The 27,955-nt window shown below is 41.5% G+C and overlaps 1 protein-coding gene across 1 annotated transcript in view; it reads right to left on the minus strand.

Annotated features, from left to right (window-relative positions):
- The window catches only part of HDAC9 (histone deacetylase 9), a 590,965-nt gene extending 565,378 nt beyond the window's left edge, over positions 1–25,587 (minus strand). The window contains exon 1 of the mRNA XM_075558328.1: positions 25,467–25,587. Within this exon, the coding sequence (XP_075414443.1) occupies positions 25,467–25,488 (22 nt within the window). The 5' untranslated portion in view covers positions 25,489–25,587. The remainder of the gene's footprint in view (positions 1–25,466) is intronic.
- Between the last annotated feature and the right edge of the window lie 2,368 nt (positions 25,588–27,955).

Consider the following 27,955-nt stretch of genomic DNA (forward strand, 5'->3'; position numbering starts at 1 on the left):
AGAAGTACACCTAGAATGCTCTTACACACTAAGATGGCAAGACTTGATCTAACATACTTAAAACATGCTATCAAGAGAGTCCATTCTCAGAGAAAGACATCATCCTTGGTTGAATGTCTGTCCGCTAAAAAAAAAAAAAAAAAGGAAGGGCCCCCATCAGATGGACTGGCACAGTGGCTCATGCATTGCAAGCACTATGAAGATGGCGCAGGACCAGAGTGTTTTGTTCTGTTGTACATGAGTTGGAACAAATTGATACACCTACCAACAACATAGTGACTTTCCTTCTCTGTCGAAAAGCACGGAGTTCCTCATATCATTTTCTTTAGAAGCGGTCGGGGGAAGGAGAATCCAGCTGCACATCAGCGCTAGGCTATTGTCTGAGGCAGAGGTCAGCATGTCCCTACACTCTAACCTTCTTGATAGGACTCTGCTACTTTCCCAGGGTACCCCACTTCTCGGCTGGATTCAAGAATCCCTTATAATGGCTACAGAGAACTCAGAAAATATTGTTTTGGCAAATTTTTATTGAAATTCACAGCTTGTAACAAGTCCGGAGCATGAAACATGAAGGATGCCACTGTGTTGTCCACCAAGCCCTCAGACAAATGGTCCCTAGGCCTCTGACCTGCCTGGGGAAGTGTTACAAAGTTCTTTGATCAACGATCCTTGATTATTGATAAATACTCAAAGGGCACTTCGTTCTGCAGGCCAGCCTCTTTCCAAAGGCATGCAGCTGTACTCATTTCCTGCGATAGGAAGCTCTGTCTCATCCTACGGGCCCATCTTCCAGCACTCTCAGGATTCTTCCTGCTGATGCCGGTGAGATTCTCGCCTTCTGCTTCTATGATGGCTCCTTTTATACCCAGCAGAATGGCAACACTTTCCAATTCCCTCATTAGTGTTCCCCACGCCTTACTTGTAAGCTTCCGCACGGTCCTTTGTTGCTTCTTTTATAAGGACCGTGAATAGGAGAGCCGTACCGTGTCATTTCACTTCCCTGTACTCCCTCACCCTCCCGTCCCTGGTCACCATCACATCATGCTTCATTCTGTGCATAAACCTTTTCTTGAGTATGTATCTAAGAGTGCTAGCACACAATAGTTGACCTATTGTGACGGATTCATTTCACTCAGCTAAGTGTCCTTCAGGTGCATCTGTCATGTGAGATATTGTGTGGCGTCAGCATTGCTCTTTAGCATTGCATTGTACCCCACTGTGTACACGGACCAGTTTGTTATCCATCCATCCATGGATAGACACTTAGATTATATCCATCTTTTTGCTACTGTTAATAATGCTGAAATGAACATGGCTGGGTATATTCATGCCACAGTTCTTATTTCTGTAGTATATAGAGCTAGCCATGAGATAGCTGGATCATATAGCATTTCTACTTCTAACTTTTTAAGGAAGCACTGAACCATTTTCCACAGAGGTTGAAGCATTTCATATCACCACCAGCAGTAAATGTACAAGAGTTCTGATCACCCCAGTTCCTCACCAACATTTGTTGTTTTCTATTGTTTAATCACTGCTATTATTACCAAGGTGAGAAAACATTTCACTGTTGTTTTGATTTGCATTTCTCCAGCAGCTAATGAGAGGGGCTCTGGTACCGTAGTTGGTTAACTCACTGGGCTGCTCACCTCAAGGTCAGCAGTTCAAAACCACCAGCCACTTCCTGAAAGAAAGATAGGCTTTCTATTCGCATAAAGAGTTACAGTCTCAGAAACCCAGAGGAGCAATGCTAGTCTGCCCTGCAGGGTGTGTCCTGTAAGTTCACTAGGAGTTAGAGTTGACTTGATGGCGGGGAGCCTGGTGGATGATCATAAGCATCTCTGCAAGCACTTGTTGGCCACCTGAACATGTCTTCTTTGGTCAGACCCTAATTTGGAAAAGTTGAAGTTATGAATTCTCAGTGACAAATAAAAAATTGGTTCCAAAAAAATCCAGCACAAAAAAAAAATAAAGCAGCATAGGGTTGGAATATTCTCTACAGCAATTGTGAAATCCTTTTTTCTTTATTGCCTGGAACTCTTCACATGAATGTGCTTATCTTATTGTAGAACAATGAAGGTTAAGAGAACAAGTTACGCATCGGAAAAGCGATCTGGCTTTACTGGCAAGTAGATAAAAGAATATAATGTGAACATTTCAAAAGGAATAATTTCATTTTTCTGGGTTATTTCAAGATTCCATTTTGTGCATACTCATTGTGAGAATTTTTAAATGAAATGAAGTTCAAAGCTCTCAGTGGACTAGAAAGAGAATATAACGTGCCCATTCATGTATTGCTTTCTCTCCAGTAGCTTAGGTTACACGCACTTTTAAATGCTGAAAACACTGAGTTGCTCTTCCAATGTTCTCTCACTAGTGTGACCTTTCCATAGGGAGAAGTCGAAAGGCTGGTGAAAGATCTGAACCAAGTTTAAAAACACTAGCATCAGAATTTGAGAAAAGAATTGATGTAGTGATTCATTTTTGCATTAAATACTCAAGAAAAAAAATTTTAATGAATTATTCGGTAGTGATCGGGATCCATTGAGAGAGTTAAGACCCTATCTATGAAATTTTCAAAAAATGTAGTCCTTGTCCTTGTAGATTTGGTCTTTCTTCTAGCTTTTAATGGATGCTATGGTGATGCCTGCTAAATTGACAGGTCCCATGTTGCCACTAGGACCTCCCTTCAGTTAATCCTGAAACCTTTATCTTTACGCCCTACTCATCATCATCTTTACCCCCAAGCTAGCTTTCTGACAACAAAGAAAGTGTGGACAACAATACAAACTCTAGAACGAGGGTAACTCTTCCATTCAATTTACTGGGAGCACTGGTAGATACTTAATCTCTCAAGTCTCAATTTTCTTATCTATAACTTAGTGATAATAATAGTACTTATCTCGCAACATGAGCCTGCTGAGGTAAGCTTTTTAAAAAATGCAAAATGGGCATAGGGAAAAAAGCTACTATATATAAACATTCCTGGGGTGAGTACCAGGTAGGGCCTGGATCAAATACAGGGATACACATGGTAGACAAATAAAAAGGAGGTGGGGAAAGGAAAAATAAACAATAAAACAGAAATGGGTAGTGGGGGCACAGGACACTGACCCACAGAAGGGGAAGGTGTTGTTTATATCTCCACGGGGAAAGAGGGACCAGATTTCAACCCGGTGCTCCAAGATATGAATGCAACATGCCGGCGAGGAGTAGGGAACCAGTGGAGAGTCTGGGGCACCAGCCCCAATCCCAACTACAAAGTGGACACCTGCCCCTCCCCTGAGAAGAATTTATTTCAAAAGAAGGCATTGAATCTGCAGCTCTGGAAGAGGGATATATCTAATCGGAGCACTTTTGAGTGCTGATGAAGGTGGAGGAGGAGAGAGTGGAGTACATCCTGGCCCACCAGGCCTTGAGGACAATGACCCCAATTAGAGCAGCCAGTCCACAGAGAGGACCACATGGCCAGCCCCACTATGAGCCATGACGCCCCTCACTGACTCATAGCTCTACAGAGGACAATACCAGAGACACAGTGTGGGAATTGCACCCAATCTGATTCTACTACAGCGAGGCAAAACACTAAGGGGGTGCAATGGAGCAGCAAGGGAATAGAGCAGTGAGGTCCCCAGGGAATGCTGAAGGTAGACTTTGGGGGCAGAGTGTGGTGCCCCAACAGACTGGACTGGAAAACACTCCTAAAGGCCAACAAATGATCCTTGAACTAACTACAAGCTTTTCTTTCTTGTTGTGTTTTGTTTTGTTTGTCATTAGTTTCTTGTTGTTGTTTTGTTGTATATTGTTGCTTGGTTTTACTCTGTCTTGTTTTTGTGCATGTTATTATCTCCACAGGTCTGCCTAAATAAGATAGGCTGGATGAACAATTGGAGGAGAAAACAACGGGACCAACACTTCCGGGGGACATGGGAGAGGGAGAGGTGGGGGAAAGGTAGCGGTGTTAACAAACCCAGGGACAAGGGAACAACAAGTGATCTAAATTGGTGGTGAAGAGGGTGTGGGGGACCTGATATGGCATGATCAAGGGTTATGTAACAAAGAGGTATGGCTGAAACCCTGGTGGGGACTGAGCATGATAGTGGGACAGGAGGAAAGTCAAGGGAAAAAGAGGAAAGAGCTTGGAGGCAAAGGACATTTATAGAGGTCTAGATAAAGACATGTATATATGCAAGTATATTTATATATGAGGATGGGGAAATAGATCTATGTGCCTATATTTATAGGTTTAGTATTGAGGTAGCATAAGGACATTGGGCCTCCACTCAAGTACTCCCTCAATACAAGAATACTTTCTTTTATTAAATTGGCATTCTATGATGCTTACCTTCCCGACACATCCACTAAAGACAAAGTGGGTGAAAAGCAAATGTAGTAAAGAAAGTTGATGGTGCCCGGCTATCAAAAGATATAGTGTCTGGGATTTTAAAGGCCTGAAGGTAAACAAGCAGCCAGCTATCTCAGAAGCAACAAAGCCCACAAGGAAGAAGCTCACCAGCCTGTGTGATCACAAGGTGCCGAAGGGATCAGTTATCAGGCATCATCAGAACAAAAAATCTTACCATAGTGAATGAGGGGGGAGTATGGAGTGGAGACCCAAAGCCCATTTGTAGGCCACTGGACATCCCCTTATAGAGGGGTTTCGGGGAGGAGATGAGCCAGACTGGGTGGGATGTAGCAATGATGAAAAACACAACTTTCCTCTGCTTCCTAAATGCTTCCTCCCCCCGCCCCCCTATCATGGTCTCAATTTTAACTTGCAAGTCGGGCTAGACCAGAGGATGTACACTGGTAAAGATAGGAACCACAAACACAGGGAATCCAGGGCGGATGATCCCTCAGGACCAGTGGTGTAAGTGGTGATACTGGGAGCGAAGAGGGAAGGTGGATTGGAAAGGGGGAACCGAGTATAAGGATCTACATGTGACCTCCTTCCTGGGGGACAGACAACAGAAAAGTGGGTGAAGGGAGATGTCGGACAGGTCAAGATATGACAAAATAATAATTTATAAATTATCAAGGGTTCATAAGGGAGGGGGGAGTAAAGATGGAGGGGGAAAATGAGGAGCTGATGCCAGGGGCTTAAGTGGAGAGCAAATGTTTTGAGAATGATGAGGGCAATTAATGCACAAATGTGCTTTACACAACTGATGTATGTATGGATCATGATAAGAGTTGTAGGAGCCCCTAATAAAATGATTAAAAAATAATTGTACTTAACTCAAAGGTTGTAAAGCAAATTCAAGGAAATAAAGGAAATGTAGTAACAAAGCCTCTGACTTGTACAAGAACAGTAGATGGTTACTGCCATTTGCTTTAATCAATATTCCTCAGTGTTACTAGATCTACCATCATTCTTGAAACTTCAAAATTACCTTTGTTACTCAGCTTTGGTTTTATGCCTTCCAGTCAGTTCCCATAAGCTTTCTCTCCATTTTTACTTCAATTACTGAAGTGTGCCCTTCATATTCACCTTTCCTAGACTAGAAGTACAGAGGTCTCACTATCATAGCAGCTGTGGTTCATGGCTAGAAGTCTTATCTTCCACGGGAGACACCGGGCTGGAATCCCGGTGACAACACCTTAAAGATTTATCACCTATGGGGGCTAATGTGAGACGATGGTGCTAAACAAGCTTCAAATGGAGCTTCTAGATTAAGATTGTCATAGAAGAAAGGTCTAGCTCTTTGATGAAAATCAACCATAAATCCCCATAGTCACAATGGTCTATTCTCATTGTGCACTGGGATACCAGGAGTCAGAGATCAGCTCAACAACAGCTAACAATAGCTACTTTGGAAAATATGCATCTGCACAACCTGGGGAAAAAATATAAACCTTCATAATCGTGAAGGCCGAGTATAAATTTAGAATGTTCATATTCTTGAGGATTCTAGGCCAGAAAATCTCAGCAGGAGAACTGACACTAAGAATTTGACCCCAGGCCCAAACCTCCAGTCGTAGCTGCAGCCCCTTCAAATACTCCGCCCATCATCTTCCTCTAGCTCAAGCCTGTTGAAATCTTACCATCCATCAAGGACACCTCACTGCTTCCTCCTCCACATGCCCCGGTGCCAATAATGATCTCGTCATGCCCTGCGTACCCAAAGTACAACGTTTTGTATAGCTTAACGGAACTTGGCTTGCATTTTTATCAGGACCGGCGCATTTGCTTTCCTCGGCTTCTACTGGATCAGAGTTCTCTGTGTGCAACGCTCGCAGCATGGAATAATGTACTGATGAGTTAAAAAATAAAAAAGGCCTCTGGGCTCCACCAGAAAACCATGCAGAATTTAGGGTGAGAGAACTAGCATCAGTATTTTGTAAAGTTCTGTGTTTGATGCCAATGTGTCCCCAGGGCTGGGAAGAATTGTGAACGATTGCAATTCCCTTAAAGAACAAAGTCTAGGCTTATTTTTATAAGCATACTCAATATGCATTTTGAAATGAACATAAGATGATACTCCCCCCTCCCACACACACACCCACAAAACATTTTCTGACCAACAGGCTGCATGTAATCCCTGTGATCACTGTAATGATGTGACCGTACTGATGGTGGCTTGTATTTAAGATTATGCAAAAGGAGATTCCATGGCAAACAAACAGAAAGCCTAAGCCCACTGTCATTGAGCCAATTCCACTCATCACCCCACTCAACCCACTGCAATTGAGGCAATGCTGATACACAACAGCCCCATAGGAGTAGAACTGCCTCTGAGGGAGTAGAAAATCTCATCTCTCTCTCCCTGAGAGCAGCCTATAGTTTTGAACTGATGACCTCATGATGAATGGCCCAATGTGCAACCCACTATGCCACCGGGGCTCCCTATTCATAGCTGCCCTATATAAGAACACGAATCTTTGATTTTCTTAATTAAAGAGTCAGACAGCCTCATATTTCTCCCAAGGAATGGCTGGTTGCTTTAAGCGCCTAATCTTGTAGCCCAATACCTAGCATAGGTATTTACCGGGCACCTCTGTAAAAGGCCACAAAGATTTCAGGGTTTTAATTAGATTGTCTTTCTTACCCAGTCCACCCCCCAGGATTTATCCTGTGTAGTTCAACTCACTGATAACATAATCCCTTACTAAAGGCATGGTCAGTGTGTCATTCCTAACACCTAATAACACAGTGTCTGGCACATGGTGAGCATTCAATAAAAGTTTGGTGGGTAAGTGAATGAATGGAGGGACAAATGAATGAATGAATGAACAAGAAAAAATACAAACATAAACTACAAGCTAAATGGACTTCAAAAATTATTATGGATGCATGGTAGCTTTCTCAAAAGATATTCATGCCCTAATATCTAGAACCTGTGAATGTTATTTACATGGCATAAAAAAGGTTTTCCCCACCTATATGTGATTAAGTTAAAGATCTCAGAGATGCAGATTGTTCTGGATGATCCAGATGGGTCCTACATATAATCACAGAGGACCTAATGGCACTGGGGGTTAGACACTGAACCTCTAATTCACCAGATGCTCTACAGGAGAAAGATGAGGCTGTCTGTTCCCATAAATATTTACAGCTGAAAAACCCATAAAAGATCATTAACAACCCATTTGGTACAGTAGCTTGCTCACTGGGTGGCAGTACAAAATCACCAGTTGCTCCGCTGGAGAAAGAGGGGACTTTCTATTCCTGTAAGAGTTACATTAGAAAGCAGAGCCCCCAATAAATGATTTTGTAATGAAAAAAGAGTTACCATTTTAGAAACCTACAGGGGAAGTCCTACTGGGTAACTGTGAGTTTGAGTTTACTTGACAACAGTGAGAAAAAATTATGAGGCTAAAGCGACTCAGCGGCAGTGGGTTTGGTTTTCTGTTTGTTTTATCCTCATAAAGGAAGGCAGGAGGAGGTCTGGGGCACACAGAGGAGAAGACAATGTAGCAGAGATTGGAGTCATGCAGCCTCATGTCAAGGGTGCCAGCAGAGCCTGGAAGAGGATCGGAACAAAACACCCCCTAAAACCTTGGGAGAACTAAACTTTGCCAACACATTGACTTTGGCCCAAAGGAGCGGATTTTAGGCTCTTGGAATCAGACTACGAGAGAATAAACTTCTATGGCAAAAAAAAAAAAAAGCGTGTGGTAATTTGTTTCAGCAGCCACCGGACACGGATACAAGAAAATGATGTCCACCGAGGTAAACTAACTTGTCCGAGTACCCAACATCAGTCAGGTCAAAGTTGGGTTGCCAGTACAGATGCCCTGATGCCTGCCCTTTTCGTGAGCTCCGTGTGATGTGTTCAGAGCCCTGGGGAGGTGGTACTTAGACATTGGGCTGTAATCTGGAAAGTCAGCAGTTCAGAAGCCCCAGCCACACCACAGGAAAAAGACCGGGCCTTTCTACTCCTCAGAGTCACCGTCTTGGGAAAGTCTAGGGGCAGTTCGACCCCGCCGTGGAGCGTCGCCACAGTCAGAATCGACTTGATAGCAGTTGAGTTTGGTTTTTTTTGTTACGGAGCCCACAGACCTCTGTGAGTCTTTCATATCTGGCACTAAATGGAACCTCTTCTAATACGATGGGGTTGAAAGCATGAAAAATGACAAGTCGCTCATATCTATCCATTTTATCAGTGACATTTCTGTAAGCTATGGTCATATGACAAGAAAAGCAAGACCAAGTTGCTAGGAAAAAGGCACAGAAAGATACCCAGGGAAACTGTTTTCATTAAGTCCTATTTAATAGATCCACAATAGCAAATGCCCACAAGGCAAATGATGGGAGGCACTTTAAAAATACATACGGGCATGAGACATGGTGTAACACTCCCCAAAGGTGAAGTAGCACTACAAAGTCAGCCACTGGTGGACCTGGGGGGAGTGGGGGGCTGGCATGCAATGCAGAAGAAGATGGAAGAGCTTCAGGGGCTCAAAAGGAAGTAATGAGAGAGAACTGGACATTGTGAGAGACACTGAGCATGAGGGCACCGGGCATTGCCCACGCCAATGTGAGAGAGCCAAGGACATCAGCCTTCCGAGTAGAATTTGCTACGGGGCCATTAAAGGTCAAAGTGAGGAAGAAGAGGCAAAAAGCTACCTATCTTAAATTTTTCACTGCCATAATTGATGTCACAATTTCCTATTCCCCACATGAAAAAACTGGGTGAGGGAGATTTGATGAGAAACAAAGAGAGGGCAGGTACGTGGATGTGTTTAATTAGGATTTTAGTAATAACTGGAAATATGCATTTGTATAATTTCTCAATTCCAAATACATAGATAAGGTAATAAAATTTTCAACTCAAGCGGTGTGGGTTTAACGTAGGCCCAATGAATGTGAGCATTTATTTCCTAGGGATGGAGAATGGGAAGGGACATACGGGAAACAGAAGCAAAAGAAAAAAAGACGATCAATCCCCCTCCACCGCTTATATTGGTTAAGAATATATAACTGCAGCAGGATGTAAGCATTTCCTTAATCATCCTACACTTTATAACAAGCAAAGCAAACAATCTAGCCTTAACATGTCTCTAATCCCCACGGTACATGTCAGCATTTACCTTGTAGTTCAAGAATTAGTCACTCATTTAGACGGACTAGTCCCTGAGGATTCAGGGAGCTTGCAATCAACTAATGGGTTAAGGCATCATTGTTAGTGGATGTGACCCCACAGGAGGCTGGCCCGTTGCATCATCCAGGGCAGGGACATCTACTCATTATGTGCGTTACAAACAAAAGCCTACTTACAGGGATGCCCCAGAGAGCTCTGAGTGAAAGACATGCAGTGCTCGCCTGTTCCACAGCTGTTCTTTCCATGATCGTTTTTAAAAATGAACTTCCTGGACTGAGAGGAAAGAAAGCCCTTTTAAGCAGGCAGTCACAAAGTACGCAATCACGTTCCCCATTCAAACAAATGCCATTCTGCCAAATAATGACGCCCCAAGCAATCTGTAATGGAGACATGGAATTTTACAGCCCTGATTTCATCTTCATAAAGGTTTCAAGTACTACGATAGTATTTATGATCTGTAAGTTAATCATTTTGAATTAAAAAAATTTGAAAATATAGAGTGAGAAATCATAAAATTTCAAATCACCTTTTCCCCATTCTATATCTATATTTGCATATGGTCATCAGAAACATGATATATTTAAAATAATTCTGGAAATAATACAACATACAAAATGCATTGATTTTCAAAGCTTGATTTTAAAGGATGCTATATCTGAATTCTAGACTAACTTAAAACCATTTGTTCTCTGCTTAACCTTAATCCCGGATCATTTTACTGTTTCTAGTATTCTTAAGACTAGGATGTATTTTTTTTTATGGGGAGGAGGGTAGCTTATAGTGGGTGAAACAGGGAGAAGTCCAACTTACTAAATACAAAGGAGGGACAGGCTAGTACTGTTCTAGCAAAAGTGGCTGCAAACTTGCGGTTTCTCCACATTTAAGGCACTACGCAATGATTGTCATTGTCTATTGTTCAAATATGCCATTGTCATGGATTGAACTGTAACACCTAAAACTATGTGTGTCGATTTGGTAGACGATTTTCCATGGTTTGGTAGTTAGGTCATAATTTACCGTGGCAGTTATGAAATGATATGGTCATCCCCCATGATGTGATCTGCATGAGCTGCACGATCCCACACAAGACTAGGATGAAAAGCGATATTCTTCATCAGGTCACAGCTGATCAGATACTAAAGACAGTGTCCCTGTGTTGTGGCCTGCTTCACCTTTTATCATACAACTGAGAAGAAGATCGAGAAGGGAGTAGAGATCAGCAGGACTTCAACACCTCCAAGAAAGAAGAGTTGAGAGCAGAGCATGTCATTTAGACCCAGGTTCCCTACACTGTGAACCACCCAGACTCAAAGAGAGACATGTGAAAACATATGGATATCTCCAAGGGATATCAAGCCTAAAGATGCTGAAGTTAACAATTACTTGTCCCAAAGTGTCAAAGTTATTTCTGTTAAATTATAAAGCTTCACTAAATACCTAAGACATCCATGCATGTCTCAGCTTGTGCATTGTGATGGCCTGCGTGTGGGTAGGATCTGGAAGCTATACTACCAGTATTTCAAATACCGGCAAGGCCTCCATGGTGGATGGATTCTAATAAAGCTTCCAGACCACAATAGAAGAAAGTTCTGGCAATCTGCTTCTGGAAATTAGGCAATGAAAACCATCTAGATACAACAAAATATTGTTCAATGCAGTGCTAGAAGATGAGATGCCTCTCTTAGGAGCATACACACACACACACACACACACACACACACACACACGGCGCCTCACTGCCAACTCATTGCAACTCTACTGCAATTGCATACGGGGTAGCTAATCTCATCTTTCGCCCAAGTAGCAGCTGGTGGATTCAAACCAGTTTCTTTTCAATTAGCCACCCAACAAGTAACCACTATGCCACCAGGGATCCTGACAGACTGAAGCGTACCAATGATCACAATGTGAACACAGAACCAAGCAGAATTTTCTTCTGTTGTATTCAGGTTCTCCATCCAACAACAACGATGACATTGTTCATGCAGGACACAAATAAGTCACCTTTAAAAAGACAAAAATGATTCCGTAGGTTACACTAAAGAGAGACAGAAAAACAAACGCACGAAGAAGCCTCCCGGTGGCCGGTCATTCTGAAGAGCTGGAAAGACTAGAAAGCCAACCGATGAGGACAAGGTTCCCCAGACACTGAGCAGAGCAGGGTGTTCAGATGTTGCCATCATGAGCACCAGACGGCGCACCACGCTCCCTTCTGTCTTCGTTTACTCAGCTTCGCAAGGAAACCTTATCGAGATGCCCTTTCCCTACTGGGCGGTACGCCGATGCCGAGGCGGCAGAGGCAGTGACTGTTGGAGGAGGCCAATGTTCACAAGAAGACTTCGCAGAGGAAGGTCAAGAGATGTCTTTCTAAAAGTGGAGTTGGGAAAAGCAGATCCTGAGGCGTACACACAGCAGCACATGGTGACCAGAGAGATTTAACTGAGCAGGACAGAACCTGAGCCGGTTCCAGAGTCTCTGTGTACCTGAGGTAGAGGAGAGGGATATCCGATTTCTTTACCAGGTTTCTTCTGAATGCAGGTTAATCCTGCAGTAGAAAGTGCATTTGGAATAAGGAAGCATCCGCTTAAATCTGCCTGTTCTAGAAACTTTACAGAGCTTAAGTGTATGTACTAAGGGCTATTTACTGTGCTCAATTTTCCTTCCTTCATTTTCACTTCTTCCACATAATTTACTTTATTTTATTATAGTATATATATATATATATATATATATATATATATATTTCAAATCATTTTTTAATTGTACAGGAAAAAAGAAAAGTCCAGAAAGGCAGCTAAGAGAGGTAGGAAGGCAGATGGATTGACAGATTATCCGTTCTGCCAACAGCAGGGAGAGTGAACCTACTTTGACATGCTTTATTGAAATTCGGAGATTCAATATCACACATTACCTAGTAAAAGTTATGGTATACATTACTTTTCCCATTCCTATAATTGGCTTTCTGATTTTTTTCTCTATTAATCTGTCCTGTTATTGATGCACGGATATCTTTAAAATCTGTTTTTCAATTTATTTTTTTGCTTTAGACATGAAGCTAAAGTACGGTTATATTTAGTCTTCCTTCATTAAAAAAATGAAGCACTATAATACACATACCAGTATAGGTAGATGGAACAATCATACAAAAATTACCTAAATGAAGTTTTATAGCAATTACAGTAAGCTAAGATGCATTTTTCTTATTAAAGTCATTTATATATATATATATATAATCATACTCATTTTAAGGCAATATATAATCAGAGAAGGTTGTTGATTTTTTTCAACAGCAGTATACCGTGACAGACAGGAAACTCTCTCCCTAAGGCCCACGCCCATGAGCACACAGGGCAGTCATGAAGCCTCCCAGGGACAGTGACACAGTTCTGCCAAGTAGAGAACTTACAGACATTTCAGGATAAAGTTGTGTCTTTGTGAGTTCATGTAGCAGTCTTGTATCTCTAAAATGCACTGGGAATCTTGAGATGGAAACAAAAAAATACAGGTGAGGAACTGAAGTCGTTTTTCAGTCGGAGACAACCCCAAAGACACCCTCGTTCCTACAAAACACGCTCACATTCCCCTAGTGTGCAAATAGCATCACTAGTGTTGCTTACTAATACTTTGTCCCTACATCAAGTCCATCTGTCCCGCAGAAGAATAACATCCTCGGAGAGTGAAAGGTAAGAGGTGATCCTCCACATCATTCTGCTCTCTCTCGGGACTCAGGGAAAGCCAACGAGAAGAGCGAGAACGAGGAGCCCCCAGTCCTCCGTTGACTGCTCGGCTCACCACGCTGCCGGCGGGAGGGCAATAGGAATATCAAGAGGATGTCTTCTTGGGAGTTGCAAGAGTCTGAGGCAACAGGTTAAAAGTTATCTGAGGAGTAGCCATCTAATGTTAAAAGGAAAGAAGATGACATAATCAAATGCTAGAAAATGGTCTTAAAAAAAGAGAACTAGGTTCACGGACCACTCATATTCCCTGTTTCTGGTAAATGGATTCAAATGTTTTCAAGAAAGCCTTGTGATAGCTTAGATATACTTTACTTTGAATGTCCGTGTAACTCCAAAGCAACACGTCAGCACATAAATGTGCACTGTGGAAATCACAGCACTATCTTACTTGTTGGCAACCCAGAAATTTTGAAATCTATGCAGCTAAGGCAGAAAGAACCAGCAAAATAAGAAAGGATAGGAAGCTAGCTGAAATCTAATTACAATATAAAATAAAGAATAAACACATGGACTTTGCTCAGAAAAGAGACATGTGGACATTTTCTCAAAATGTATCTTATAACTTTACTTAACATAGCTATTAGTTTTCTAACCCCATAACACATGAAAGGCAATAATGATAAGAGAAGGTTGGTATATGGTGTTATACAGTGACCTTCTCAAAGATAACAGATAGAAATGACGAAATATACAGACAATCTTATAAAATATAACAGATAGAAATGACTAAATATATAGACAATCATATAAAACAAAATATTTTTGGATTCTTTGTACAGGTTGCAGAACTCTATAAATTTCTATCTGCCCTACAAGTTAAATAGTTAAATGTGGAGAGAGAGAGAATATGACTGTGTTGGCACCTCTAAGGATAAAACTTTACACCGTAAAGGGAAAATATGAAAAGACTCCTGTTTTGTCAGGATTAATTCTAAAATACTTGGCCTCTTGTGGACAGTTATATCCTATTTGTACTGCGAGACATAAACGTTGAAGACAAGGTCATAGAGACTGGCCAGTTTTAGATACCACACCAGTTTCCTCCCCTTCCTCGATTGCTATAAGACTACATGTATCCCCAGCTTCGTGGCCAGATGACTAAATGCTAACCAGTTCAGTGTAGCAACTGTCCGCACACAGTTCACTTCTTCCTTGCCCTCGGTTGCCTTGCTGCGGATAAGGAGATGCGCCTCCTCAGGTCAGAGGTTGGTGAAGGAGAGCCCCACACTGAACCCTGTCAGGGGTCCCCAGTCACTCAGACAGACTCACTGCCGTTGAGTCCCTCCGTCTGCGGCACAGTGGGTGAAGTGCCGGGCTGCTCACCACAGGTCAGCAGTTCAAAACCATCAGCCCTTTGGTGGGGAAAAGATGACACGTTCTATTCCCATAAAGGTTTACAGTTCTGGAAAACCAGGAAGGCAGTCCTCTGTCCTAGAGGGTCACTGTGAGTCGATATAAAAGAACAATCCACCACTGTGGAAGAGATGCCTAGCCTTTATGTGAACAAGAGATGCGCTTGTTTGAACTGCCTGAGGGGACTTGTTTGTGCTGTTGCCAGAAGGAACACAAGAAGAAATATGCAAATGGATCGACCACCAAAATTAACTGGGGGAGCAAACGTAAGGATAAATATGGGACAAAAGGACTCGACCTCAACGTGCTGGGAGCAGAGCGGTCCTCGTGAACTGGACAATGAATAAACGTTCTCTCAGGTTATGTTTCAAACGTGAATATGACTTGAGAAGTTTAAACCTAAAAATAGTAAAGAATGGATCACTTACCTGGAGAGGCAAAGTAGGGAAGAAAGAGGTAACAAAAACTAGGCATAAAAATACAGCATGTAGTTTGTATTGGATCCATTAACAACCCATCGTATGATTACATTTTGTTACAACAAACGTCAAAGGAGTTTAGGGACTAATTTATCTGATTGGAAACAAATTCCTTTTTGTTTAATATGTTGTTGAGTTTTCTGTGACTGTTTGCATAGCACGCTGGGTTTCTTTTTGTGACAATGTCCACACACACTGTCCAGCTGTCTCATTTACATTTGTCAGAAGGTGCCAACATCTTCTTTATTATGTTCAGTGTGTTCCTTTTCCATTACTCTACTTTCCCTGCCTCCTTATCTTTGCTTGTGACTGTTGACCTTTTGGTAGAATACAGTTAATACTATTTGAAATAGATGGCTGGCTGCAAGCTTGGACATATTTTAGGGGCATGGAGCTTATTGCAATGGGATTTGACCCGTATTTCATTAAAAAGTCAACGGATCAGACTCGTTTGGGAAAGCCATAACCTACTTGATTTGTCCTATGACTCCATTTAATTTCGCACTCATTTTTAATGGTAACATATTGCGAACCAACTAAAGAAAAATACCCACTTGGACACGATGATATTCGTTTGTGGCTTTGTCCTGATTTTAGTTTTCTCCTTCATGACTAAACGGCACCACAGTGGGTCATGCACTGGAATAGAAGTGGTGGATCATTAAAGAGTTCATAAATTTTAAAAACAGGGGCAGGCCTTCTGGGTGCCATGTGCTCCTGGAAAACTCAATGTTGCACGGTATTAATTGAGCTGTGAAGTTTTATTAGTCCTCCGTAAAAATGCTTGCAGTGAAGGTTTTATTAATGCCTGCCCTCAGATTGTTTACACTACTTCGCATTTCCATAACCATTTATATTTCAGAGAAGTTTGTGATCATTAGTTAAACCTATTCTACATTTCTATCAGGGAATTCAGCTGTTTGGCAAAGCATGGGGATGAGGAGAAAAGCTCTGACCTGACTAGGATTGGCCAGCGAGAGAAGAAAATGCATTAGAATACAAGTCTTGCCACAAACCTTTACTTTGTACAAATAGCCTGCCCTCTCCTTCCATATGGGTGGAGCAGTTGCAGTAAGCGGTCCCACAACGGGGAAGACAAGAAGAAATCACCGACATTTACACCGGTGCCTTTGCAAACTGACGGCACAGGACTCTGCAAAAGGATTGGGGCCACTCTGCCTTCTGAAACCGCGAGAAGTCGGTGAAGACCAGAGCGCTGCACGGGGCCAGGGGACCTCACTCATGTCCACGGTGGTCCATGCCTGGAGAAGTCCTCTGGGAGCATTCTCATCAAAATCGCAACCTGAAATGTGAGGTGGTTGATGGTGGTGGGTTAGTCAGTTGCTATCCCATCAGCTCAGCTTCATGATGCTCTTGCATCCAACAGAAGGAAACGTGGCCGGGGCCAGTGCCATCGTCACGGTGCCTGGCATCTTTGAGTCCATTGTTGCGTCTGGCTCAGTCTCTCTCTGTTTTCGTCGGCTGTCTCTCACCACCTAACCGAGGAGGACATCGTTGTCTAATAACTGACAAACATCACCCTGGGATGATTTTAAGATCAAGGCAGCCCCCTACAGTTCCTCTTAAATGTGTTCAGACTCAAATCGTACTTCCTATCATCTTGAGACTATACTAAAAAACCTAGTCTGGGATAAAGTAGTTTCAGCTGCTTTGGAGGAGGGAAAATGTACTCTACTTGTAAGAAATCACTTTGCTTTACTGCCACAGGATGGGCTAGGAAGAGGATACATGTAAGCCAGAGACTTTTCACCACAAATGATGAACTCCTCTAGGTTTCAACAGCACCAGCTCATAGGAGAAACACCCACAAAGAAATAGGATTTAGTCACCTATTTTAATTTTTCAGAGTCTCAAGTGAACAAAACACACAACAGCAACAGAGCCTCAAAACAGGTACTGGAGAGGGATTCAAAGAACATTTCTGCATTTTGCCAGGTGACAGTGAACGAACATCATGTTATCTAGTACCCTCTTCCAGAACTGTGTCACAAGACTCTGCAAGAGGGGGTACCGGGGATCCGTATCTTCAACCAGCATCCCTGGTGCTTTTTTATGTTTGGAAAAATGCTATATTAGACAAGTCCTAAAATCTTTCCTTCTGAGATGTGTCAGTCTTAATAAAAATTAAGGTACTCGAAACAGCATTCATATTATTTACTATACAAAAGAAATTAAAAACATTGAACACACTGCATGGACTAAAACGATTTGCATTTCTGTCTCTCCCACTAATGGCTATCGACCACGAGGTTTCAGTCCTCTTTGGGTCCCTGCTGGAGAAAAGAAGGCCTGGCCCAAAATAAAAGCTTAACATGTGTTGACCACATGAATGAACAGAGGAAAGGACGTCTAAGCTGCGGCAGCTGGTTGTCCACTATACCGAGAGTCTTCCCGCCATTGAGACCCCTCAGTTCTACCTGAGAACATTACTGAAAGGATGAAGCAAAGGCCAATGGCTCCTGCATATAAGATTAGAGCTGCAAAGGTGTAGCAATCAGCCACGAGGCAAAACCTACCCAACCAGACTATGAAGACCAGCCTGGCTATCGACTTCTGAAAGGTCAGAGTCTCAAACACCATTTGGAGGGGCTCTCCTCTGCACAAGGGGGTGTGGCCATAAGTCAGAACTGACTCAAGGGCAACTGTTGTAGTTAGATTTTGTGCCAACCTATAGGAAGATAGGGATCACATCCAACCTATCAACCTAACAACTTTTCCACAGTTTACGTGACGAAGACGGTTATAATTTGCACTTGGCATCAAGTGCAGCTGAATATGTATGGTAAACCTTCCTGAAAATGATGCCAATACATTGAGTAAACAAGAATCCATGCTTTCTTCAGAATTAATTCAACAGCAACAGGAAACTTGCCCCTTAAGTTTGTTTGATGATCCGACATCACCAAGGTCTCTGTTCATGTCAAACCTGTGGCCATTCTATATGCACTTGTTTACTCTTTATACAAATAAATATGCTAATGGCTTAAAAGGGGGGGGGAATCCATACTATCCTAGAGCCAGTTTCCATGATAAACATCAATGCTCCCTGAGACACTATTAAAGAATTTCTGGAATGGCTAGAGTGAGTCTATTTCTTTCTACTGTATCCTTTTGTGAGAACGTAAATAGTATCATATTTAGCATCCTTTTTTAAAAACAGGAAGATAAATGGATAGTGATTGTATGAGACCAATGTAGTTCTCTTTTCAGATAGATTAATAAAAAATACAGGTTTTATTAGAAGCATTTTTTCTAAGTGAATAGAATATAGATAGTGTTAATGCAGCAACAGACTGATTTTATGTTCCTGGTAAAGTTCATTTCAGCTCTCTGTTCATAGTTTGCTACTTGCAATAAATAAAGAGCCTCCCACCAACCTATCTCATTTTCTGCCTGTCTTCAATTTCTATGTCATTCATAAAACTTCTCAAAGTCAACTAAGACCTCCATAAAATGTTGTTGTCAACAGCTGCATTATTTATAGAAAATGAAATAACCCAAAGAAAATTTAATGAATCCAGACAGGAAGCCCTGGTGGCAGCGTAGCCTCCACACTGAGCTGCTCACCCAAAGGTCAATGATTCAGTTGGAGGAAAATGAGGCTATCTACTTCCATAAGAATGTAGTCTTGGGAATGGAAAGGGTCAGTCTTACGCAGTCCTATAGGGTCATTATGTGTTGCAATTGACTGGGCAGCAGGGAAAGAGGGAATGTCAAAGAAGCTTTGTTCTGTGTTCCTCATCTTTACCCTGTACTCTCTCCCTGCCCCTAATCAAGCAATTCTGAGGATCTTTGGTGGTATAGTAGATTTTGCACCAGATTGCTAGCTACAAAGTCAGCAGTTCAATACCACCAGCTGTTCTCCTGGAGATAGATGAGGCTGTCTACTTCCATAAAGATTTATAGTCTCAGAACCCCACCAGGGCAGTTCTAGTCTGCCCTATAGGGTCCCTATAAGGTCACCACAGCAATGAATTAACTTGATTTGTTGGTAAGTTTATTTTGTTTTTCATTTACCAAGCAATTATGGCTTGGAAAGTACTTCACAAAATAACAGGTCCAACAGATATCTTAATATTGTACAAGGGGACTTCAAAAAAAACTCATGGTAAAATGAAAAGGTAAAAATAAAATATGTACAATTCAATTCTCAATATTATTCACTGCCATCTCGTCGTTGTCCACTCACAGTGACCCAAAGGACAGTTTGAGTCCTTGTGAGTTTCTGATACTGTTTAAGGAAATTGAAATCCCTGCCTTTCTCCTTCTCAGTGATGGTGGTTCCGAACAGTATGCCACCCCGACACGTAACCACTAGCACTCCAGGACTCCCCTTAATTCTCCATAGAAACTCCATCCAGTTCAGGATTCCATTATTACTCGTGGCACGACTCTACAGGACAGGGTAGAACAGCCCCTGTGGTGTTTGAGACTGTAACTCTTTATTGAAGTAGAAAGTCTCATCTTTCTGTCACGAAGACAAATAGGTATCCATTAAATAATTAGTAAGATTAGGAGACAAAAAGACTATAGTGAATGTCTAATGGCTCCCCATTAAAACTCTGGCAACGTTTCCCTTGATGGAGGAAAGTCATTGTTGTGATGAAGCTTTGCTGTGGTGGAGAATGATTCTCCGCCGAAGCTTTCCGGGGTGCTTTTCTCCTATAGCTCTGGCTAACTTAATAAGCCATCATAATAAGCAGAAGATAATATTTATGGTCTTCCAGAAAGGCACCAAGGAAAATTTCTTCAGCATCATCACCCAACAAGAAAAAAACAAAACAAAAAAACGAGTCCCATGATTTCTGCTCTTGACTGCTCCAATTTTACTTTGACTACAGCAATTTTTGTGGTAGCTATTGCTTGATTGTGCTTTGTTTACAGAATCATACTGCTGCAGCTATATTTCATGTCCTGTTAATACTTTTTGAACAAGGCTTCAAGATTTTTATCCCACTTGTTTAAAATCTCCATGGAAAGCTCTGCCCTTGTGTACAGCTTGCCTGGGAGTAACAGCTTTGCCACCCATTGTGCAGAAATTTTTTTATCTTTAATTTTTCAGTCAGGATTATGTAAGCTGATTCAACTAAGATATCTATTGATGTGGGATATTGTTTTGTTGTTAATCATAGGTCCTCTTCAACTCAAACACAGATAAGATTGCTGTGAATGGTCTTCAACTGCAGACTTCGTCTTCAACATCAGATTCCCCATCCCTAAAATGAGTTATCCACTTGCCAACTGTTGATTTATTTGGGGCATTGTCCCCATAAACTTTTCATGCAGCACAAATTATTTCACCATCCTTCCACTCAAGCTTCACTATAAATTCAATGTTTGCTTTTAATTTAATTATAATAGAATTCATGTAGTTTTAATAGGGGCTCTTTGCAAACTGATGTCTTTTCCTTCTCCGTGCCTCAAACTAGATCCTGTCCATACATGTTTTAAAAAGTTAATACAAGTTTATGTTGGTGCAAAGAAATTGTAATCCATGCATGAGGTGTGTGTGCATATTTTAATTGCCAAAGATTACCAGTTATGACCCAGTAGTAGGTCTATGTGAAATTAACCAAAGGAGCTGGCGTGGTTCCGGTTTATTTTTCTAAGATGATAATGTCATTTACTTAACATATGTATTAAAATATATTTAGGATTTCTAACTTTAAAAATACTATAAACTGCTGTCATCTTGGATAGAAAAAGGTGAACTAAACACACTATTCTGTCCTTCTGTGTATGTAGATTGAAACAGGTGTTCAGTGTCTACATTCAGCCAACATGCATCCATGTCTACATTCCGTCAACGCCCTATTGTGGATGGGCAATATGACTCCCATTTAGCCCTAAGTTTTCTATCATAACCTTCCCTTCTTTCCCCTCAGGAAGAACTGGTTATATGAACACAGCTTTTCTTCTTTTTATCCACCAAAGTTCAGTAAATTGTGCCTCTGCTTATCTGCTCTTTACCTATGCACTCAATGTTCTTTTTGGTTTGGTTTTGCTCAAATGGCTTTAACCTAAAGCAGTCCATCCTTGTGTTATATTTATAAGATGATAAAAATAAGAGCTCATCCCCCATTTCAACTACCTAAAAAATACTCTAAAATGAAAACGGAAACACCAGTAATGCAGACCAACCTCAGACCTCATGAAGGTGCCCACATTTCACGCTTAGTATCACTATAATATTTCTCATTATTTATATTCCCCCATTTGGTCTACATTTCCTTAAGTATGCAACATTTTATAATGTTTCTTATTACACTGTATTGCTTTTTTTGATTACAAGGTTATCAAAATATGTCTGTACCAATTTTATTAGATGTATTTAATATTTTTTAACTACCCAAAAACCAAAACCCACTGCTTCGGTTGCATTTCAACCCAAAGCAACACTGTGTACAGTTTTCTGAGGCTGTCTACCATTATGGGAATAGATAACCTCATCTTTCTACCATAGTGCGGCTGAGAGGTTTGAACTTCCAAGCTTGCAGTTAGCCACCCTTTAAATATAATTTGAAGGACTACCTGAGAATCTAACCACTTACAAGAGTGTTCTAATGGGATTGTATACCTCTCATCACAAACAAGGTGGTCCCCTGTTCTGAAGAGGATCACATTAGAAAGTCCTGGATCTAGTGGAAGAAAATACAGAAAAGCCCCAAATCATAAAAGAGATCATGCTTACTGGTCAGTAGCGACTGCTGGAGCACCCATCAAACTAGCTCCTTTTTACCCTTCAGGAATGGAACAAAACTCCTTCCTTTGACTCAATTGTCGGACACAATAGACACATAAATAAAGGGATTAATAATACTGTTAAATGATGGTACACTGAGGGGATTGTCATGAATGAAATATGTATGAATTGTTGAATATAAAACTGATGATCGGCTCAGTAAGCCTTCTCCCAATTCACATAAAGTTAAGAAATATTAGAAAACCAAGATGGTACAAGTCTAGATAGATTAGAAAGATGCTAAATAAAGACCAGATAGACAAATTTCTAGACTTGCACCATTTAAATGTTATAACTTGGATTTAAGTAGTTCCCGCGTGGCTTCATCCTTCATTGGCTTGGGTGGGGTCTGCATTTCATTTCCACTCTGATTACATAGCAAGGCATTTGTATTTTATTTCCATTCCATGATTACATGGCCTTATCAAGTGTTTCATTTGGATGTAGTTGCTGCCTTTGCCATAAATTTTATCTTCTCCATTAATCAAGCTGCCCCAGCACTCCTGTGAAGTTAAAATGGAAAGTAAACAAACCATGCTTACTTAAAAGGAGGTAAGGAGAAAAGGACAGAATAAAGATACATGGACCATTATTTTTAAAAGATATAAAAAGCAAAGTTTCTGGTCTTGAAAATTAAAAAAAAAACTTCTATGTAAATTATACACAAAAAATTTTAGAAGTACAGGGAATTTGCTGCCACTTCTGTACTTACCAACCCATTTGTTCCTATTGATTTTAGTGTGGTTTTTGTTACTGTTGATCATTTATTTCTGTTTATTCTACCCGGGAGGGGGGAGGGGTAGAAAATGACCTGGTCATTCTTGTAAAGGATTTGATTGGAACATTTAAGTATATATACAAAATGCAAACATGACTTTAATTTTATCTCAACAGAAAGGATGATAATGCTATATTATAATTGTGATGAGAAATACAGTTACCAGTAATACTTTCTAGAAAGGGGTGGGAGAAAAATATATAAGAAGCCAAACCCGTGGTTCCCAAAGTGTGTTCCACAAGAACGGAAAAGCCTGGAAGAGCAAGCAGACGCTCACTATCCAAGGTTAAGGAATGAGACTCATTGGACTGTGGGTATGGTCGGCGGGACCTATTGCTCTGAAGTGGACCAACTAATAGCAACTTAGAACCACCATATATTTGCTATTTTTACAGTCTCTCTGATTTATGTGACAAATGATAAGTCTACCAGACAGGCCTATGGTCTCACAGATGAGGGTGACTAACAGGCAAACCCTCACAATTGTGAGTGTAGTATATAGTCCCCCATACCTTAGAGATATACCAGTTAACTGTTCATGTGATGGAGCCTGACAAATCCTACCTGTGTATAAAATTCTTTGTTCAACAATGCTATACCACTGACTAAAATAATGTTACTCTCAAGAGAGTTGCTATGAAACTCATGGGATGACTGATGATGTACAACAAATGCCTCATATGCAAGTGAAAGCTGGACACTGGACAAGGAAGATGGAAGAAGAATGGATGCATTATAATCAAGGTGCTGGAGAAAGAATATGAAAAGTATCATGGAGTACCAAAAGAACAAACTTGGAAAACGTACAGCCAGAATGCTCCTTAGAGGCAAGGATGGTGAGATTGTGTCTCGCACACTTTGAACATGTTATCCGGAGAGATCATTCCCTAGAGAAGGATCATGCTTGGTGAAACAGAGAGGCAGCAAAACAGAGGAATACCCATAACGAGATAGATTGATGCTGTGGCTAAAAAATGGATTCCAACAATTGTGAGGATGGTCCAGGAGCGGGCAGTGCATTGCTCTGTTGTGCTCAGGGTCATTATGGTTTGGAACCACCTGGATGCCACCGAACACACACATGTACACACGCAATAACATGACAGTGATATCTTTATATGGAACCAGGACCTCACAAAACAATAGTTACAAGAATGGATTTTTAGCTCTCACTTGATTGTCACTGTAATCTACAAATAATGTGTTCTTACAGCATGGTCTCGCCTGATGCTTGCCCTCATGAAGAGATCACTGGAGCGCCATAGCAACGGGTGGCGAAGAAACCAGATGGTGTCATGCTATCATGAATAAGAGTCTAAAAGATTTGTCGCAAAACAAACCAAAACTTCCAAACTCAATGCCATCGAGCTGATTCCATCTCTTCGCGACCCTGTATGACAGGGTAGAAATGCCCCTGCGATTTTCTGAGACTGTAACTCTATGGGAGTAGAAAGCCTCATCTTTCCCCTGAGGGACAGCTGGTGGTTTTGAATTTCCAACCTTGCAATTATCAGCCCAATGTGTACCTACTACATAATCAGTGCTCCCGTCTGAAAACAAGCAGCCATCTAAATGAGGAGTCACTAAATCCACATGGAGGAAGCACACCAGTCTGTGTGATCCAAAGGTAGCTAATGATGAGATCCAAATCTGGAAACGGGAATGGTACCAGTGTCTAAATCCCTGGATTGAGGAAAGCTATAGACTACAGTCGGGCCCAAATCCATTTGGAGGGTCGGTACTGGCCAGTGAAATCCCCAATGCACGCAGGCTAGGGCCACCAACAGCCCAAATCTCAAAGAGCAATGGAAAGTGGATTTTAGCGACTGTACCTCGACTAGAATGTAACATCTTGTAATTGGATCCCCTTATGGACCCAATGTGAATTTATTCTAAATTTTTAATAGCCTCTGCATTCTCTTAAATGAGATCTCTGTCAGTTTTATATGGCTATTGCCCATGGTTCCTGGTTTGTTTTCTGCTGTACTCTAGAAAGTTTGTCGGTACAGGGAGAGTACAGTGGGTGGTACCGCAAAGACAGTAAAGGAATTGGTGATTACCTGGGGGCACAGCCAGGGGCGGAGGGAGGAAGAGTTAATATCAATGTGTAAAAGAAGTAGAAAATGCCCCAAAGTTGACGCCGGCAATGATTGAACTGTCCTTCGCAATATGATTGAACTGCGGAATTGTAAGACACGTCAATAATTGTTTTATTCAAAGAACAAAAAGATTCTTGTTCCTAGAGGGAAGGGCGTTGGCTGTGTTGATCATTCCACTCCACAAGCCACCCACACCACTCTGTATTTGAAGGCAGCAGGTGCAGAGAGCACCAGTCAATACTCTTAGCGGAAACCGCAGTGGCGCACAGAACTGTGGGGAGGTGAAGCCTCCCTCCTGGATGCCAGAGAGAGCGGCCAGAGCCCTTCCACTGGCTGACGGGTGCGGCGAAAAAGCATGCAGATGCCCATTAGGCCAGAAAGACGGTGGATGCGAATTAGATGCGTTCTTCACATTCAGTAAATATTCATAACTTCACGAAATTACACCTTAATACTACATGAGAAGAAGAAGCATTAAAGTTCATTCCTCAGGCAACCCCACAAGTGAAACGAGTTCCTCAGAAAGTAAAAGGGGTCAAGCCGTAGAGGATTAGACACAAAATACAAAACTTTGAATTCATTACTATATCAAAACAATCTTGGTCAAGGGGAAAAAATTCCTTTCATAACTCTACTGCTTGCTGTGAAGTAACACAAACCAACACACTGCGCAAAAACCTCCATCAACAGTTGAAAAAGTAAACCGACTGACCAGGCTGCACTGGTGAGCTCATCACGGGAATCAGCAGGCTACCCCGGGCTGACGATGAAGATTCACAGCCTTTCCTCAGCTGGTGATGCTGGTCCACACGGCGTTGTCAAGGGAGAGACCTGGAACATAAGCACAGTGCAATGTGTCAGACAGAAGCTGGAGACGCTGATGATTCAGTGGGGGCTTTCCGAGGGAGAAGTGCCTTCGATTCCTCATCAGTGTACTCCAGGTGCCACCACCAACTGCCTGTCAGTGGAAGCTTGGGTGCTGCTGAGAAGCTGAGACAATTCAGTGGGGCTTTCAGATTAAGATGGATCAGGAAGGAAGGCATGGCAAAAGTTCTGAAAACCAGAGAAGCCTGCTCCTGAAAAGTAGGCAATAAAATATTCATGGACCCCCTAGATCTGCTCTACAACGGATGGCAGGGACCGCGTAGAACCAGGTAGCATTTTGCTTGAGCATGCCTGGTGTTGTCATGAGTGAGGCTGCTGACTCCATGCGGCTAACAAGACGACACACGTCATGTCAAACCAGAAATGAAGCGCAGGGAGCTGGCCCTGAGCGGTCTCGCCTCAGCCAGCATTGGAGGATGGGTCTCTGAAGCACTCACAAGAATGTCCCAGGTCTCTGAGGATTCGTCTATGGGTCAGGATATTTACCAGTCTTGTTTATACCACAGGAAAATTGTGATATAAATAATAGGTGTGGAAGGAATCTACAATTGGGAAAGTAATTTATTCTTTATAATTATTATTTTCTTATTCAATATAATTTGTTTGCTACTGTCATTATTTTATTTATCTTAAAGCCTTTTTTATGTAAGTAACTCATCACATGGTATTTTCCACTATCATGGTGAAAGATATCCTTCTACAGACAGAAATTCTTGGGAAAATAACAATAAAATATTTTCATAGACTAAAAAAAGGAATAAATAAGTCATAAACTATAAGCATGACAGAAAAGTCCCACTAAATTTTGCATTTTCTTTCTTGAAGCCTTGCTCCTGCCAAAAGCCAGAGCAGCCGCCGTGATGACTGTGCCTAGGAGCGGTGGTAACAGGATGAGCTTCCTGAGAGGAATTTAAGGGACTTTCTGCTTTTCCTTTCAATGCACTCTGACTGCCAGATACTGGGGCAGACGAGAAGTAATTGAAAGGATATTTTTCTAACAATTTACTGGAATGTCAAAGTTTTTTTAAAAAGCCGCAGCATTTAAAGTTATAATTAATGAGTTTCTCACTAAGATAGTGTATCCCAATTGCACTATTTATAGACAGAATACTGCAACTCTGAAAATTGTACATCTCTTTATCTTGAGACTCCATCATATTCATTGTGACTTGCTTTCCAGTTGGTGTTTTAAAAGTGATATTTTTTTGCTCAAATATGGAAAGCATGGCATAAATACACATGTGCCCCGAAGGGTTCCATAACATGAATAAAAGCATGTGTAATGGTCTTTAGGTAGAAATATCTTCAAACTCAATTCACTGCCGAGTTAATTCTGACTCTCATCAACCTTATGGGGCAGGGTAGAACTTCCCCTGTGGGTTTCCTAGATTGTAAATCTTTATGAGAGTAGAAAGCCTCATCTTTCTCTTTTAGAGTGGCTGGTATATTTGAACTGCTGACTATGTGGCTAGAACCCAAACTCGTAAACCATGATGCCACCAGAAATAAGTTACACTGTTATTAAAAATGGTCGAATAGAAACTTCAGTTTTAAGTTGGCTAAATTCTCAGCTGCATCTTTAGTACTCAATGTGGATTAAGACTTGATTAACAAAATTAAAAGTACAGTTTCATCAATTTCCTTCATAATTCTATCGATGTATTTATTTTTAGCAATATCTCCAGAATTATAATTTTTGTGGAAATAGGAAAGCAGTATTTCTATTTAAAGAAAATGAAGAATGGGCAGTAGAAAACTCTTTCTTCTAATTTTTGCATCAGGAAATGAACAGTCCTATGTTGGTTTTTATCATGGACAAATTATGTCGTGGGAGACAAACGTTGTGCCTACCTGGCTAGGCCATGATTCTCTGGGGTCTGGTAGTAATTTGGCAGGGATGTGATGATTTCTCATGATGCCATAAACTAATGAGAGGATTAAGGGTGGCCTGCAACACCTTTAAAACTATCATAAAACTAATCCCTTGGAGGAGCCTTCCCCTGGTATTGCGACTCATAATACCTTTTATCTTCCAAAAGCCAAACCAAACCACACTCACTGCCATCCAGGCCATTCTGACTCACTGTGACCTCGAGACAGAGTCGGAATGCCCCTTTGGGTTTCTGAGGCTGTACGTCTTTGGGTGGCCAAAAAATCTCATCTCTCTCCTCCAGAGCGGCCAGTGAGTTCCAACTGCTGACCTTTATGGTTAGCAGTCCAATCCATAACCCATTATGCAAACAGAGTTTGCTACATGACAAGAGATAAAGGCAGAAAGAAACGACCAAAGATCAAGAGAACTACTACCACCACCAA

This window comes from Tenrec ecaudatus, chromosome 9 (assembly GCF_050624435.1).
Source record: "Tenrec ecaudatus isolate mTenEca1 chromosome 9, mTenEca1.hap1, whole genome shotgun sequence".
Lineage (NCBI taxonomy): Eukaryota > Metazoa > Chordata > Mammalia > Afrosoricida > Tenrecidae > Tenrec > Tenrec ecaudatus.